This window comes from Microplitis demolitor, chromosome 10 (assembly GCF_026212275.2).
Source record: "Microplitis demolitor isolate Queensland-Clemson2020A chromosome 10, iyMicDemo2.1a, whole genome shotgun sequence".
NCBI lineage: Eukaryota > Metazoa > Arthropoda > Insecta > Hymenoptera > Braconidae > Microplitis > Microplitis demolitor.
Window position 1 is genome coordinate 16,717,981 of NC_068554.1, and position 15,850 is coordinate 16,733,830.

General features: G+C 27.9%; 1 protein-coding gene and 1 non-coding gene across 2 annotated transcripts in view; one reads left to right on the forward strand and one right to left on the reverse strand.

Annotated features, from left to right (window-relative positions):
• LOC103573025 (ankyrin repeat domain-containing protein 6) overlaps positions 1–15,850 on the forward strand; it is an 83,546-nt gene that overhangs the window by 12,674 nt on the left and 55,022 nt on the right. Inside the window, exons 2-3 of the mRNA XM_008551876.2 lie at positions 1,005–1,110; positions 1,563–1,661. Of these exons, the coding sequence (XP_008550098.1) occupies positions 1,018–1,110; positions 1,563–1,661 (192 nt within the window). The 5' untranslated portion in view covers positions 1,005–1,017. The remainder of the gene's footprint in view (positions 1–1,004; positions 1,111–1,562; positions 1,662–15,850) is intronic.
• Positions 7,450–7,522, reverse strand: Trnar-ucg (transfer RNA arginine (anticodon UCG)). The gene has a single exon. It is a non-coding gene; the product is annotated as a tRNA-Arg (tRNA).

Below are 15,850 nucleotides of genomic sequence, written 5' to 3' on the forward strand. Positions count from 1 at the left end.
GAATTTTGAAACAGCCATATTTTAATAAAGAATTTTTTGTATGGAAAAATTTATGGTGTATTTTGTATGGGAATTTTTGATGTGAATTCTTATTATAGGGAATTTTAGCTAAGTCATTTTTATGAGGGTTATATCTGGGGAATTTTTAAACAGCCATATTTCAATAAAGAATTTTTTGTATGGAAAAATTTATGGTGTATTTTGTATGGGAATTTTTGATGTGAATTCTTATTATGGGGAATTTTGAGTAAGTCATTTTTATGAGGGTTATATCTGGGGAATTTTTAAACAGCCATATTTTAATAAAGAATTTTTTGTATGGAAAAATTTATGGTGTATTTTGTATGGAAATTTATTATGAGAATTCTTATTATGGGGAATTTTGAGTAAGTCATTTTTATGAGGGTTTTATCTGGGTAATTTTGAAACAGCTATATTTTAATACGGATATTTTTGTATAGAAAAATTTGTAATGTATTTTTTATGGGAATTTTTAATATATGGGAAATTTGGTGGATTATTTTTATAACACAGTTTGTTTGGGAAATTTATAAGTAATATTTATAAATATTTTCGATGGATAATTTTTATGAGAATTTTTAGTATGGGTAATTTTAATTTGTCCATTTTTATGATAAATTTATGAGTCATTTTGATGAATATGTTTCTTATGATAAATTTTTATGAGAATTTTTAGTATGGGAAATTTATAAGTAATTTGTATAATTTTTTTATTATGGGTCATTTTTATGTGAATTTTTAGAATTGGAAGTTTTGAGTTGTTCATTTTTATAAGAATTTTATGAGTTATTTTCCTAAATATTTTTTTTATGGTAAATTTTTATGAAAAATTTTGTATACAGTATTTTAGAGTAATTTTACATTAAGATACTTCACAAGGTATTTCTTATGAGGAAATTCAAGTATCTAATTGTCACAATAAATTTTTGGGCGTAAGCTTATAAAAAAATTTAATTTTTATTTTGTATATTTTTTTTTTTAAGATGCATCGTAGGAATGGCAGAAAAGATAAGGGAGGCGTCTGCACGCGGAGAAATAACACGTTTAACAAGACTATTAGATGATGGCATTAAACCATTGCCAGACGAGGTAAATAAATTTATTTTCAATTTAAATACAAATAACCATATTCCGGTTTTTTTTATAAATCTTGATCTACAGAGATTATATCACTATTTATATCTTTGAAGCTATTGACCCTAGATCAAACTTTCTTTCACCAAAAGTGTAGCCAAAGTCCACTTTTCAAAATAAGTCCAACCCTGCCCTTAATGTTCATAAATTTTCAAAATTTTAATTCTTATCAAAACTTCAAAATTTTATTCGAAAGAGTTATTTGAAAAAAAGTAAACTTTCACCCGCGAAATCAAACCGCGGAATGATTTATTATCTCAACTAATTTAACCAAATTCTTTACACTAGTATCCTCATATTTTACATAACCCAGCTTAGCATTACGACCATAAACATTTCTCTATCTCACCCAATAAAAAAAAAAAAAATCATGAATTTTAAGAACAAAATTAAAATTTCTTTCACAGCACGGTCGCTCCGCGTTATTTATTGCCGCCGCTTCTGGGCAACTCGACGCTAGTGAAATATTAATAAAGTACGGCTTAGATGTCAATACACCAGATAACGTAAGTAGATTTAATTTTCTCGCATGAAAAATTAAAAAAAAATATTAATAGGGTTAATAAAAATAATAATAAACTACTATCTATCTAATTGAATATCTTCCATATTTTTTATATACATTTTGACTCAATAAATTACTAGATAAGCAATTAAATTTATTTATTATCTGATTTAAATATTTTTTGTAATTTTAGTCATTTATATTCAATACAAGTTTATGACATAAATATACATGTATCCATTTGTATATATGCATGTATATACATGCAAATATATACTGATATATGAGGAGATCGCGAAAAATGTGACACTTCTGTTTAGTTTGAAAAAAAATTTTTTTTTGTTAAAAATTGTGTCACTGCTCACTTATTTTTTTACTTTATACATATACATATATGTGTCAAGGGTTGTCGTTAAAATTTGTATTTTTTCAGGCGGTCCTTTAAAATTTTTACTTCAGTATAAAAAGTGAAAATATCGTGTGCTGCAGGACGTCTTTTTTTTATTGCCCTGCAGTTTTTTTTAAATATCTCTAACAATACACAATTTTTGAAAAAAATGCTTAGAATGTTTTTTATAGAGTATAAAATTTCCTATAAAATCATTCATGTGAATTTTTCATTAATTCTGCGTATTTTATGAGTTATTTAAAAAAAACTACAGATTTAACAAAAAATAAACTTAGGACGTCATGCGACACGCGTTATTTTTATTATTTATGTAAAAAAAAAATGTTCCTCGTGTTTCTAGACAATAACCAAAGTCTGGAGGGGGTGTCAAAAGAAATTTAACTTGTAACTACTACTAATGATGGAAATAAACAGTGCCGCACGACGTTTATTTTTTTTCTTGTTATGAATCCCTAATTTTCAAAATACCTTCAAAAATACTCATTTTTTTGAAAAAAAGCTCTGAATATTTTTTATAGAGCATGAAATTTCCTATAAAATCATTCCTGTGAATTTTTCAATAATTCTGCGTATTTCATGAGTTATTTGAAAAAAACTGTGTGCTTATCTAAAAATAAGTTAAGGGCGTTTTGCGGCACGCGTTATTCTTATTATTGATACGAAAAAAACTTTTCCTCGGGTTTTTACACGAAAAAAAAGTCTGTAGGGAGTATCAGAAAAAATTTAAGTTTTAACTACAACCCGCAGTAATGAAAATAATCAGTGCCGTCAGACGTCAAATTTTTTTTTATAAATCCCCAGTTTTTCTTAAATATCTTTCAAAATACAAATTCTTTTGAAAAAATGTCAAATACATTTTTTGTAGAGAATTAAATTTCCTATAAAATTGTTCCTGTAAGTTTTTGTCAATTCTGCATATTTCATGAGTTATTTGTCAAAAACTGCGTGCACATAAAAAAATAACCTTTAGACGTCTTGCGGTACGCGTTATTTTCATTTTTCATGCAAAATGAAAATTTCCCTGGTTCTTTTACACGAAAAAAAAAACTTTTTAAGAAGCTCTTAAAGATATATAATTTTTAATTTCCATTCTTATATGTATTATATACGAATACTAATGATTTTATGAATAAAAAACAAGTTGAAGAACAAGAAATTTTTTTTAACAAACACGTTAAATATAAATGTATAAATTGTTTATTACTATTATGTAGACATGAGAGGTGATTTTAGTGCCCAGTAATAATAGGTTTTAAAGCACGTGTCAAATAAATAGTCGCGATAAATGATTTGTTGGGTATACTTATATTTTTTTTCTAACCTTGGCACCGATTTAAACCAACGAATTTTTTCTCTACGCTCTGAGTTGTGGAATCGAAGGTCCCAGTGGTAGTCAGCCTCAGAATTCTCTAGTTTGTGTAGTAAAAATATTACTTTTTCTTTTGGAAAATTTGCGAAGTTAAAAGAGAGGCAGCTCCCCTTAGAGTTTTCATATTCACGCTCTAAAATTCTAAACTTGAAAAAAACGTTTTTTATCCACGTGCCGTTAATTACCTGGTCTCAAGAAGATCCGGCAGATCCCCCCGAAATTCCAGAGTTAAAAAAAAAATAAACTCGCCGACCCAAAAATTGCCTCGTAAATGACGGAGTCAATTAAATCGGTAATTTTTTGCCGTGATGTTAAAAAATCCCCACGTGCCTGAAAGCTCAATCTACAATTAATTTACACCTAGCCAATAAATAACATTCTTTTTACAGCCTCGACTATACGCTATCAATTGGACACGTGTAATTTGTCGTAATTACTAGAATCAAGATCTAAGATCATGATTTAGCTAAATAAATTCTATAGTTTTAAATTTACGGATTTAATTCTACTATTTAACTTCAATTATTTACATTACCAAGCTATCAAACCACTTAACATCATTACTTATTATTTAATTATCTATCAACAGTAACTATTTTATTACTTTACTTATCTTTTTCTTATTTTCTTTTTCCCGCAATTTCCAGTCATTTTCAAAAGGCCATAACTCGGAAACTTTTCAACAAAATTCGACGACTAAGCTGTGAAAATTGTAGCCAAAGATCTGACCTTTATAACGAGACCTATAACGACCTTGATTTTCTTATATAATTTGAATTACGAATTTTTAAAACCAAGAAAACTAAAATTTATATAAAAATTTCAAAGTCAAGATTCTTATGCTGTCTTTAATGATTAATATCTCGACAACTATTAATCAAAAATCGATCATTGATCTATGAAAATTGTAGCCAAAGGTCTGACCTTTAAAATAAGACCAATCACGACCTTAAATCTCAATTAGCTTAGAAGTAATAATTTTTTTAAGTCAAAAACTCAGATCCTGTAAAATAAAATCAATTATTTTGCAAATTAAATAAATAAAAAAAAAGTAAAAAATGATTTGTTGTATTAACGGATTGACTTTCGACATCGATTGTACGAGACTGAAAACGCATACGTGCCCAGAACAATGATACCAGTTTGACTAGATCTTTCTTTCTCTGTCTGGTTCGTTTACTCGCGAGTCGCGATGGCTCGCGGTGTTGTAGCAAGTCTGTTAAAAGTCACAACACGGTTATATCGGATGTGCAGTAAACGAAAGATACACACCAATACTAATATTACCAGCATAGTAAACCAAAGTGGGGATCAGGGTGTGGAGAGTAAGGAAGGTATGGAAGGGAGTGGAATCGAATCGAGTCGAGTCGAGTAGAGTGTAGATATATAGAGCCGAAGAATACGTCGACTTGTTGTTTCATTTTATACTTTACTGTATAGTATATATACCTGCACTTATATCAAGCCTTTGGGTATTTCCATGTGCGTTTTATATTTCCTTGTATACCCCCAAGCATTATCATGATCTCTATGGGTTAAAGTTTCTTTTACATATAATTTATTACCATCATTTTTTATTACAATCAAAAATAAAAAAAAAATTTTTGCAGCAAAGTTTTTTTAATGATCTCATACTATTTTTATTGACTGAGTAATTTTTCATCGATCTTCTGTCCAATTTGTTTTACCGGCCAGAGAATATTTTCATCAACTGTATAAATATTGTCGACACTATATGGCAGGCTGTGAAATTTCTTATCGACCTTACTCTACTGTATCTACTGTCAAATTTTTTCGTCTGGCCCAGAATATTTTTATCGGCCGTGTAATTTTTTATCGACCTCACTCTACTGTATCTACTGTCAAATTTTTTCGTCTGGCACAGAATATTTTTATCGGCTGTGTAATTTTTTATCGACCTCACTCTACTGTATTTACTGTCAAATTTTTTCGTCTGGCCCAGAATATTTTTATCGGCCGTGTAATTTTTTATCGACCTCACTCTACCTTATCGACTACCCATTTTATTTTTACCAACCTCAGATTATTGTTAGTGACCATAAATATGACTACAGTAAGAACAAGAGCCACTGCTCTACTTTGACCGACAAAATTATCAATTGTATCAATTTTTCTACCGAATACTTCATTTTTCCGATAGTTTCAACAACTTGGACCTTTTTTTAATCGATCCCACGTTATTTTTACCAGCTATGATTTTTTTTTACTGACCTCACTCTACTTTATCGGTTGACTGATCGTCTAGTTACCGACCTCAGACTATTTTTAAAGAGTCAGCGACAAGCATAAGACTATTCTTACTGACCTAGAATAATTTTTTATCGACAGCACACTTCTTTACCGACATATAAAATTGGTTGCAGGCTTCTGTGAGCCCTCAGTGATTTCTTCATTCGTATCACAAAAAAACTTGATGTTACCGGTAAAAAGTTGAATAATCAATTGGTAATTTTTTTTTTTTTTTTTTTTTTTCATAATTTCTAGTCTTTACTTATTCGTATTCAAAACGTCTTTCTCGATCGGAATCTCTCTGACTTAGAGTTACTATAGCTACGAAGCTAATCACCGGATTTCAATCACTAAAAAACGAAAATTATAGCCGAGAACCCACTCTTTCTATTTAACTCCACCCGATTTCTCTAAAATCATAACTTCCTAAGTTACGAATTTTCAAAAAAAATTTCTGAAGAACCAGAAAAATAAGGCGATAACTCAAATGGTTTAAAACTTAAAAAAAAAAATATATAAAAACTTGTCTATCATTTGAAGAGTGGTCGTGTGATAGTTGTCTCGTTATTTATATTCTATATAAACCAACATGAGGAGCAAATAAACGATCAAAGACGAGTATGAAAAAGGAGTTCCAGTTTTTGCGGTAACGCCTTTGCAGCTCCGATAAAAATATTTTTCCATTAACCACTTAAATAATATATATATATATATATATATATATATATATATATATATATATATATATATATATATATATATATATATATATATATATAATTATAAATCAATAGTATCATTATTCTGGCGTATAAAAACTATTTTTATTTATTAGAGCCTGGTTTTAAGCTAACGGTTAAATTAAATCGCGAAAAATAATAAAAATAAATTGAGAGGAAACATCTGCACACTTTGCACCTGTCCATGGCATTTCCGGTTAACTAAACATTTCTCCAAGCTCACAATATATAAATCACTCAAATTACTCTACATCCACAAATTTTTTTTCGCAAATTATCGGCGAAACTTTTTTTCTGGAAAATTTTTTTTTGTTTTGCGATTTTTTCCTACTTATCGAAACCTGGGAGTAAAAACAAGGGGTTCTTTAAAAAGAGCAAGAAATTTCCGATTTCCAGGACTGGCTTGTCGTCAATTTGGGAAAAATAGAAGCTGAAATATTTCAAGTGGAAAAAAACAGAAAATTCGAGGCGAAAGTGAAAAATCCGTTTTTGGAAATTTTCGAATCTTCTGAGGAAATTCCGAGGACAGGGAGGTCTTTCTTTGATTTTTTGACATCAGTGACTATCATAGACGGATAGAATATGTAATCCTGGGTAAAATGGCCAGCAGAAGTGTCAAAAAATCCTGAATAGATCCCGTAAAAAAAAATCTAAAAAATTGCGAAAATGAAAATAACAAAAATTTTGATAATTAAATAAATTTAATGAATTATTTTAACGATTATATGAATAAATGCATGGAATGCCGTGTAAATAGCTCAAGGATGAGTGCAACGAGCATGAATAATAATTATCGCAACTCTTTCTCCCATGAAATGAGAGGGGTTATGGTGTTGGAATCCGCAATCCAGACGTTAACTCAATTGTCTATAGACCGTGTCCCCCTCCCTCTACTCCCTCCCTTCCACTCCTTCCCCTCTCTTATTTTAATTACCTCACATTTAATTGTCTTTTGAAAAAAAAGAAAATTTAATTTCTATTAGGTTTTAAAAATAATAAAAAAAAAAAAAAATATGTTTGCCGACCGTGACAGGATTCGAACCTGCAATCTTCGGATCCGAAGTCCGACGCCTTATCCGTTAGGCCACACGGCCTTGTTGGGGATGAACTAACCCCTTAGATACATAGAGTCTATTTTAACTACTGACTATTGATTTTGCATGGGATGGGAGTTTATATATTTATATACATCAACATATATCTTATATATTTTAACACCTAGCCAGGTCATTTTGTGCGGAATTCAATGTTCTATAAAATGCGACAGCTTATTTATTTTTTTAAAATTAATATTCATGGTAAAAAAAGTTTTTTAATTTAAAAATGAGGAAGAATTGCGGACTTTTTTTTGTTCTGAGCTAAAAATTAAAATTTTTGCGTTATTTTACAGAGAATGCAATTCTCTACGACACCCCAACCTTCATTTTCTTCATAAATTAAATTACTAACCTCAAAAAAATTTTTAAAGCCAAACAAATAAAATTGCACTAAAATTATTTATTAACTAAAAATTGACAAAATTAATCAAAATTATCTGGTACACAGCAAACTTTAGGTTGATTATTATCATAAACTCCACACTTGGCATCTTTCAAGTAATTAATATCCTTGTCATAGAGCGGGACCGTTAGAATTAAATTAATCAGCGCCGGACACTCGATAATTTTAATACAATATCCGTTTAATCCAGTTGGACTAATGCAGTCAAAAGTTTTATTCTGACTTCCGGTCATTTCTAGACACAAAAAAAAAAAATTATTTAACTTAAAAATTAAAAAAAAAAAAAAATTTTACATACGTGATTGGGGAAACCCGTAAAAGTTTTGAATAATAGACAGTAAAAAAATAATTTTAATAAAACTTGAAGCTTCCATGACGATGACTGATAAAATACTGAGGATTTCCCGTGACCGCAACTAAATAAATGCTTGACAATAATAATAATTATGATAAACAACTAAAAGGAAAAAAAAGTTCAAGAAATCCCAAGGCTAGATTTACATTTATTTATGACTGGATCTAGTAAATTGACTTTTGAGTTGACACTTGAATTAATTCTATGTAAATAATACTGATAATAATGATAATATATTATTAATATTTTTTTTTTCTTTAATTTTATGTAGAAATTGGCGGTATATTTTTTGGGTCACGTCGAATCTGATATCTTGGGTCGGGTTATAAACAAATGGAAAGTCAAAAAATGAGAATAATTGCCGAAAGTATGACCTTTAAAATGAGACCAATTTCATTATTAATTAGGGGAGAGTGGGGTCAATTGAAATAGTGAGCTTAAAAAATCGAAAAAAGTACCCGAGTCGAAATTCAAGAATCGATTTAATCGTAACAGTTTCCAATCACTTTGATGTCTTATTTACCGCCTAAAAAGACGCGCGCCTGTTTTGACCACGCAAGATGAAACATAAGAATAAGTACGATCAAATCCGGCCTGAAATAAAAATAATAATCACCATCTTTAGTAGTATCTAGCGAGCGTGGGTACGAATCCTACTTAGAGTAATTCTTTTTTTTTTCCTTTTTATTCCTTTGAAATATCTCTTTAATAATCTGTAAGAAAATGAACTAAAATTACATAAAATTTTATAAAATTTTAGGTTTTTTTTACAAATTTTTACACAATCTCATAAAATATTTAAAAATTTTATGATATTTCTTATACGAATTTTACACTTTTTTTTTTTATTAAAATTCATGCTATTATTTTATTCCAAATTGATTTTTTTTTTTATTGAACTTCATACTACACTACTGGAAAAAATTAAAGGATCAAAAAAAAAACAATTCCAAATTTTCGGGTGATTTTCAACTGACCATAACTTCGAGAGAAATAGTGGTACAAGGAAGAAAAAAAAAGTAAATTGTAGCTCCAAATGTCTACTTTTTGGATGACAACTTCGAAAATTTTTAGCGTTGCGATTTTTGAGTAATCTTAGAAAAACCAGCGACAAAAAAATTTTCAAATTGTTTCTACTTTTTTTTTTGTCTACGGGCGTGGGAAAATTTTTTTTTTGCTTAACTACTGTAAGGATCGGATACCTTCATTATTCAGCTTTAATTTCATTTTTTATAAACCTTGATACGTCCACTTGTTGCCGAGATATCGGACTTCAAATGGAAAAGGATCCTTTTGTCTTTGATTATCGATATCTCAGCAACCAATGATCGCACAGAAAGTTAATGATGGGTGTCAAAAACTTAAATAAATACTCTTGAATAATTAGCTATTGTTTTTTCGAAAAAAATTTTTTTTTTCTTTCGTCACATGAATTTGAAAATGCAGCAAAAAAAGGGCTTTTAGTGGTTTTTTGAAAAATCAAGCGCTCGATCGAAAATTTTGTGGGAATCGATAATATTGAGTGTGCATTTTACAGTTCAATATGCTCACAAAAACCCTACAAAGAGCCAAATTAATCCAACCAGCCGTTTTTTTGTTTTACTCGATCGAATTTTTGAAAATTAAAGGATCACGTTTTTTGCTCCGAAAAGCTAATAATCTTCAATAAAATGAAAAAAAAAATTTTCGAGCTTTGTCCACTTTTCATTCCAAACAGTGCTGAAATTTTCAAAAAATAAAAAAAATTTCAAAAAAAAACAAAAATTAAAAAAAAAAATTTTTTTTTTTTAATTTTTTTTTTTGAACAACTTTAAGAAATTTAAGAGACCACGGAATGCAACCAAGGAAACGTGTTAAAAATAACTAGTCGTTAGTCTCTTAAATTTCATACAGATGTTAAGAAAAAAAAATTTTCCAAAAAATTTTTTTTTTTTTAATTTTTGTTTTTTTTGAAATTTTTTTATTTTTTGAAAATTTCAGCACTGTTTGGAATGAAAAGTGGACAAAGCTCGAAAATTTTTTTTTTTCATTTTATTGAAGATTATTAGCTTTTCGGAGCAAAAAACGTGATCCTTTAATTTTTTCAAAAATTCGTTCGAGTGAAACAAAAAACGGCTGGTTGGATTAATTTGGCTCTTTGTAGGGTTTTTGTGGGCATATTGAACTGTAAAATGCACACTCAATATTATTGATTTCCACAATATTTTCGATCCAGCGCTTGATTTTCCAAAAAACCACCAAAAGCCCTTTTTTTGTTGCATTTTCAAATTCATGTGACGAAAGGAAAAAATTTTTTTTCGAAAAAACAATAGCTAATTATTCAAGGGTGTTTAATTAAGTTTTTGACACCCACCATTAACTTCCTGTGCGATCATTGGTTGCTGAGATATCGATAATCAAAGACAAAAGGATCCTTTTCCACTTGAAGTCCGATATCTCGGCAACAAGTAGACGTATCAAGATCTATAAAAAATGAAATTAAAGCTGCATAATGAAGGTATCTGATCCTTATAGTAGTTAAGCAAAAAAAAATTTTCCCACGCCCGTAGACAAAAAAAAAAGTAAAAAAAATTGTGAAAATTTTTTTGTCGCTGGTTTTTCTAAGATTACTCAAAAACCGCAACGCTAAAAATTTTGGAAGTTCTAATCCAAAAAGTAGACATTTGGAGCTACAATTTACTTTTTTTTTCTTCCTTGTACGACTATTTCTCTCGAAGTTATGGTCTGTTGAAAATCACCCGAAAATTTGGAATTTTTTTTTGATCCTTTAATTTTTTCCAGTAGTGTATTTTTTTGTAGTGATCTCAATTTCATTTAAGCGTAAAATTTAATTGATTTTCATAATAGTCCCCTAAATGTTACGAAATTTTAAAAAATTTTCAACGCCCAGCAAAAAAAATCGTTATAAAAATCTAAGTTTTGAGACATTAGTATGAAATTTTTTAAAGTTCGATAAACTATTAAAAAATCATATCAATTATTATAACAATATTTGAACTATAAATATTATTAATTTATTCTATTTATAAATTTCCCTAAATGATAAATTGGACTACAGGCTAACTGCAGTTAGGCTAACCATTACTTAATGTGCTCAAAATTAAGGAACGGCCTTGATTCCAACCCGGGAAAAAAGATTTAGATCTACTCAGATCGAATTAGATCTGATGTTTCAGATCTGAACAGTTCTGCATTTTGGCCAGATCTGTAGATCAAATTAGATCTACTCTGATCAGAATAGATCTGCTTGAATCTGAACAGATCAAAGTAAATAAAAAACACTCTTAGATCTGCTCAGATCAAACTTGATTTAATTCGCTAGATCTAAGCAGATCTGTTTTTTTATCTCCTTTCTAATAGAAATTGATATGTCTGATTAAAAATATATTAAATATATCACAATAATATAAAATATAAAGGATTGAAGCCATTGAAATCAAAAGTAAACGTTTCATATTCCATATGAGATCAGCTTTATCTTATCCTTTAAATGACACAATTGAAATTTAACTTGATAAAGATTCATAATGAAGATCACTCTTCTCCAAACAATACAAATTAATATATAATTAAGAAGATACTAATTTAAATAAAACAAAATATCCAATAGTTATTGATCTCGACGGTAATATAAAATTAGTATAAGTAATGAAATATTGTCATAAATCAGATTGATTTTTTGTTAAATAAAAATGATTATAATCAATACGAAACATTTTGCATAAATATAAAGAATCACTTTTTTATAAACAATAATGAAAGTAATCTCATTTTAAGATACATAAAGAATTTTTCCTTAAAGTATTTTATACTTATTTACCCAAGAAAGTCATGTAACGATATATATGAAGTACCTATATGAATATCAGATAAAATCGATAGAAGATTATTATCATGTTTATATTTTTCATGATAAAAGAATTATTAGCTGAATAAACAAGAAAATGTATTTATTTTAATTACGATAGACTTTTTATAATTATCAACATTTAGGTAAATGTGTCAAAATTCAACTAGTTAATCTTATAATTATAATGTAATGTGAAGAAATATTTCTTTATAATCTGTACAGATCTAATCTGATCACAGCAGATCTGAACTTTTTTTCTCGAGAAAAAGTTATATCAGCTCAGATCTGGTTTGACCCGTACAGGTCCAATCAGATCTATTTATATTTACTTCATCAATTGATCGTTTAATCAATGTTGATCTATTTTGATCTGACTAGATCTAGGTTGATCTAACTTGATCTGACTTGATTAGAATTGATCAGGATAGATCTGGACTATTTTTCCCCAAAGAAAAATGTCATATCTGATCAGATCTAGTTTGATCTGAACAGATAAAATCAGATCTACTCTGATCTGAGTTCAGTATAAATTATGATCAAATTTGATTTGAGCTGATATAATTTAACCAGAACAGATCTAAATTTTTTTTCCCGGGTGATGTCCATGATATATATATTTTATTGAACTTTTTTTTATTATAATATGTATCGGGCAACTTAATGAAAGTATCAGTCTTATTAATTAGTGTTTCCTTTTTAAATTAATGTGCTGTTTATAACGTGTAAGTGTGATATGAAAATAATATATACAGTTCAATGCGAAAAATTCGCCTAACCTTAACAAGTCCATTATAAATAAGCACAACTTCACTTCGTGTTTGAGCCGTGCAAGAATATTCAATAGTTAGTTGAATAATTGCTACATATTAACTTTTCTATGCTTGCTTCTGACGCAATACCTATTAAGTGATAACATTACGATTATTTATGATGTTAGGGGAATTGAGTTGAAATATTTTTCGTATATTAAGCAGTCGCTTTTCCACCGATTAAACACACAAGCTTTTAGAGGATCTTGCATAGAAACCTTACGATAATTAGAGGCTGAAAATATTATATTATTTCTCACAAAGCAAAAAACTAAAATGTCGAAAATAATTTTATTGTATACAATCTTTATTCTTTTTGGTCCCTTTGTATATGCGCAAAGTTGTGAAGGCCACTGGGTAAGTAATTATTGTAATTTAGTTTGCAAAAAAAAAAAATTTTCTTTTATTTTGACTTACAATTCGAATTTTAAAAATCTAAAGCCATTCCCACATGGAAAAGCTATATATTGTTAAAAGTATATAAAAAAATATATGGCCAATATGTGATAAATATATAGCGGCAAAAATATCTATATTGAAAAATATGTTTTTTACTTATATTGGATTATATATTTATAATAATATATTTACCCATATATAATGTTTTGTATTTTTATATACATATTATCTCATATAATACTCAAGATATTCTTGCCATATATGGATAGTATATATATAATTTATAAGTATAATATAATAAACTTGATATATACTTCCATATATTTTGACCCATATAGTTAGTGGTATATGGTCTCTATATAATTTTATTATATATGAAAGAATTTATATGTTTAAATATATGGTTCGTAGTATATTGGAATTATTTTTTACCAATATATTAAAACTCATATTTTTCGCAATATATTAAAAATTTTATTTTTTCAATATACTTTTTCAATTTCTACACAATTCCACAAAAAAAGTCATATATTGATAAATATATTGGTAATATATTCAAGCAATATATTTTTATTCAATATATTATCATATATTAATACAGCAAAAATATTAATATTATTTGATATATTGTACAATATATCACATCATAATATTCATATATTTTATCATATATGTTTTCACATATAAAGCTTTTTCATGCGGGTTCATTTAGAATCTGCGGAAATGCTTGAAATTAAATTATTTTAGATTTTTGAGTTTAATGTTACATAACTGGAAACAGGACGGTTTTTTTATTATATTTAACGAATAATTTTGGTGGACTGTTTTAAGCCTCATTATATAATGAAATTTCAATAAGCTAATTCCAGAAAATTTTTGGTGGTCTACCTTGCCCTCTCCTTCCCTAAAATAATCAATTTTTTTTTTATTTAAATAATTTCTTTTTTTTTTAGTGTGATCCTTCTGGTGGTTATTCTTGTGGTTGTAGTGATTATATGTGTAATAATGGCAATGTAGAGGGCACTTGCATACTTAAACCAAATCCTTTTAAAGACTTCATGTAATCATTTCTGAACTAATAATTCTAAAAATAAATTTATTTAATGTAATTTATGTACGTGGTTAAAATTTTGGCTATTTAATTCGTTAATGTTATTTCAAATTTTATCTACATAAAAATAAACTTATTGGTTTTCAAAACTTCTATGCTAATAATTATTTTAATTACTACAAATTAAAAAATTTTCAGTGAACAGGGAGTGAACTCCAAAATTTTCATGTGATTAATTTATCATGTACATAATATATTATAAATACCCTAGTTGTATCGTCATAACTTATGACTCATAAGCAATTTACTTGAAGAATGTTTTTTAGCTGATTAGATCTAATCATATATAATTGTTTATGATTGTATGTAATTATATAAAATTTTAAATTTCATTCTGTACAAATATGTATAATCGTTCATATGCATATATTCGGTCAAAATATTTATATGATTATTATTCATATCATTTCAACAGATTACAATTCTTGATACAAAATTAGCAGCGGGAGAGAGTGGGGTCAATTGAACCAGAAATACTGAAATTTTTTTTTATATGAATAAAAGCAAAATGGTAACTTTTTTTTCTACAAAGTTATAATTTATTATATAGACTTTGATTTCTCATAAGCACATAACTTAACAAATGATGAAAATTTTAAATAAATACGAAATTGTACAACTGCATCAATTGATTCAATCGTCCCTCTTGTGGTGGAAATTGAACTACTAGTCGGGGACAATTGAACCAAGAGTATTAGAACCACAAACGAATGATTTTAATGAATAGTTTACTATTTATTACAGCTTAAAACTAAAATTAAAATACTTCTAATAATATTTATTATTTTATACAACATTATATGTTATAACATTCACTTTTAAAACTTCCGTCAATATAATTATTTTTTTTCTTGGTTAGTTTAGCTCGTTTTCACATTCTGTCAAGATGCGCGCGCATGTCTGATGTTCGAATTGTGATTCGTGTGGTTCAACCGTCCCTGAGAGTAATGGTTCAATTGACCCCATATAATTTTATTGAAATAATTAGTTTAAAAAAAAATATTCAACAACTATTTTACTAGAAGTAAAGTTAGAAATATATGACTAATGTATGTAAGAAGGTATTACAAAATAAATTTTAAGATTACATTTGAAAATAAAAAAATGATTAAACAATTTGTCAAGAGCTGAAAAACCATGTTCAGATGCCTAAAAACACAAAAACTTGAATTTTTTAAAATTAAATCATCATACTGGTTCCAGATTTGGGTCAGACTAAGGTTTAGTGTATTAAAATATAATTCCAAGAGGACGACTCATTTTTATATTTTTTTCGATTTTTGAAGCTTACTGTCCCAATTGCCCCATGGTTCGATTGACCCCACTCTCCCCTAAAGAATGCGTAGGTATAGTAATTTAATATGAAATATGATTTCTTTTTTTGAGGAAACATTTACA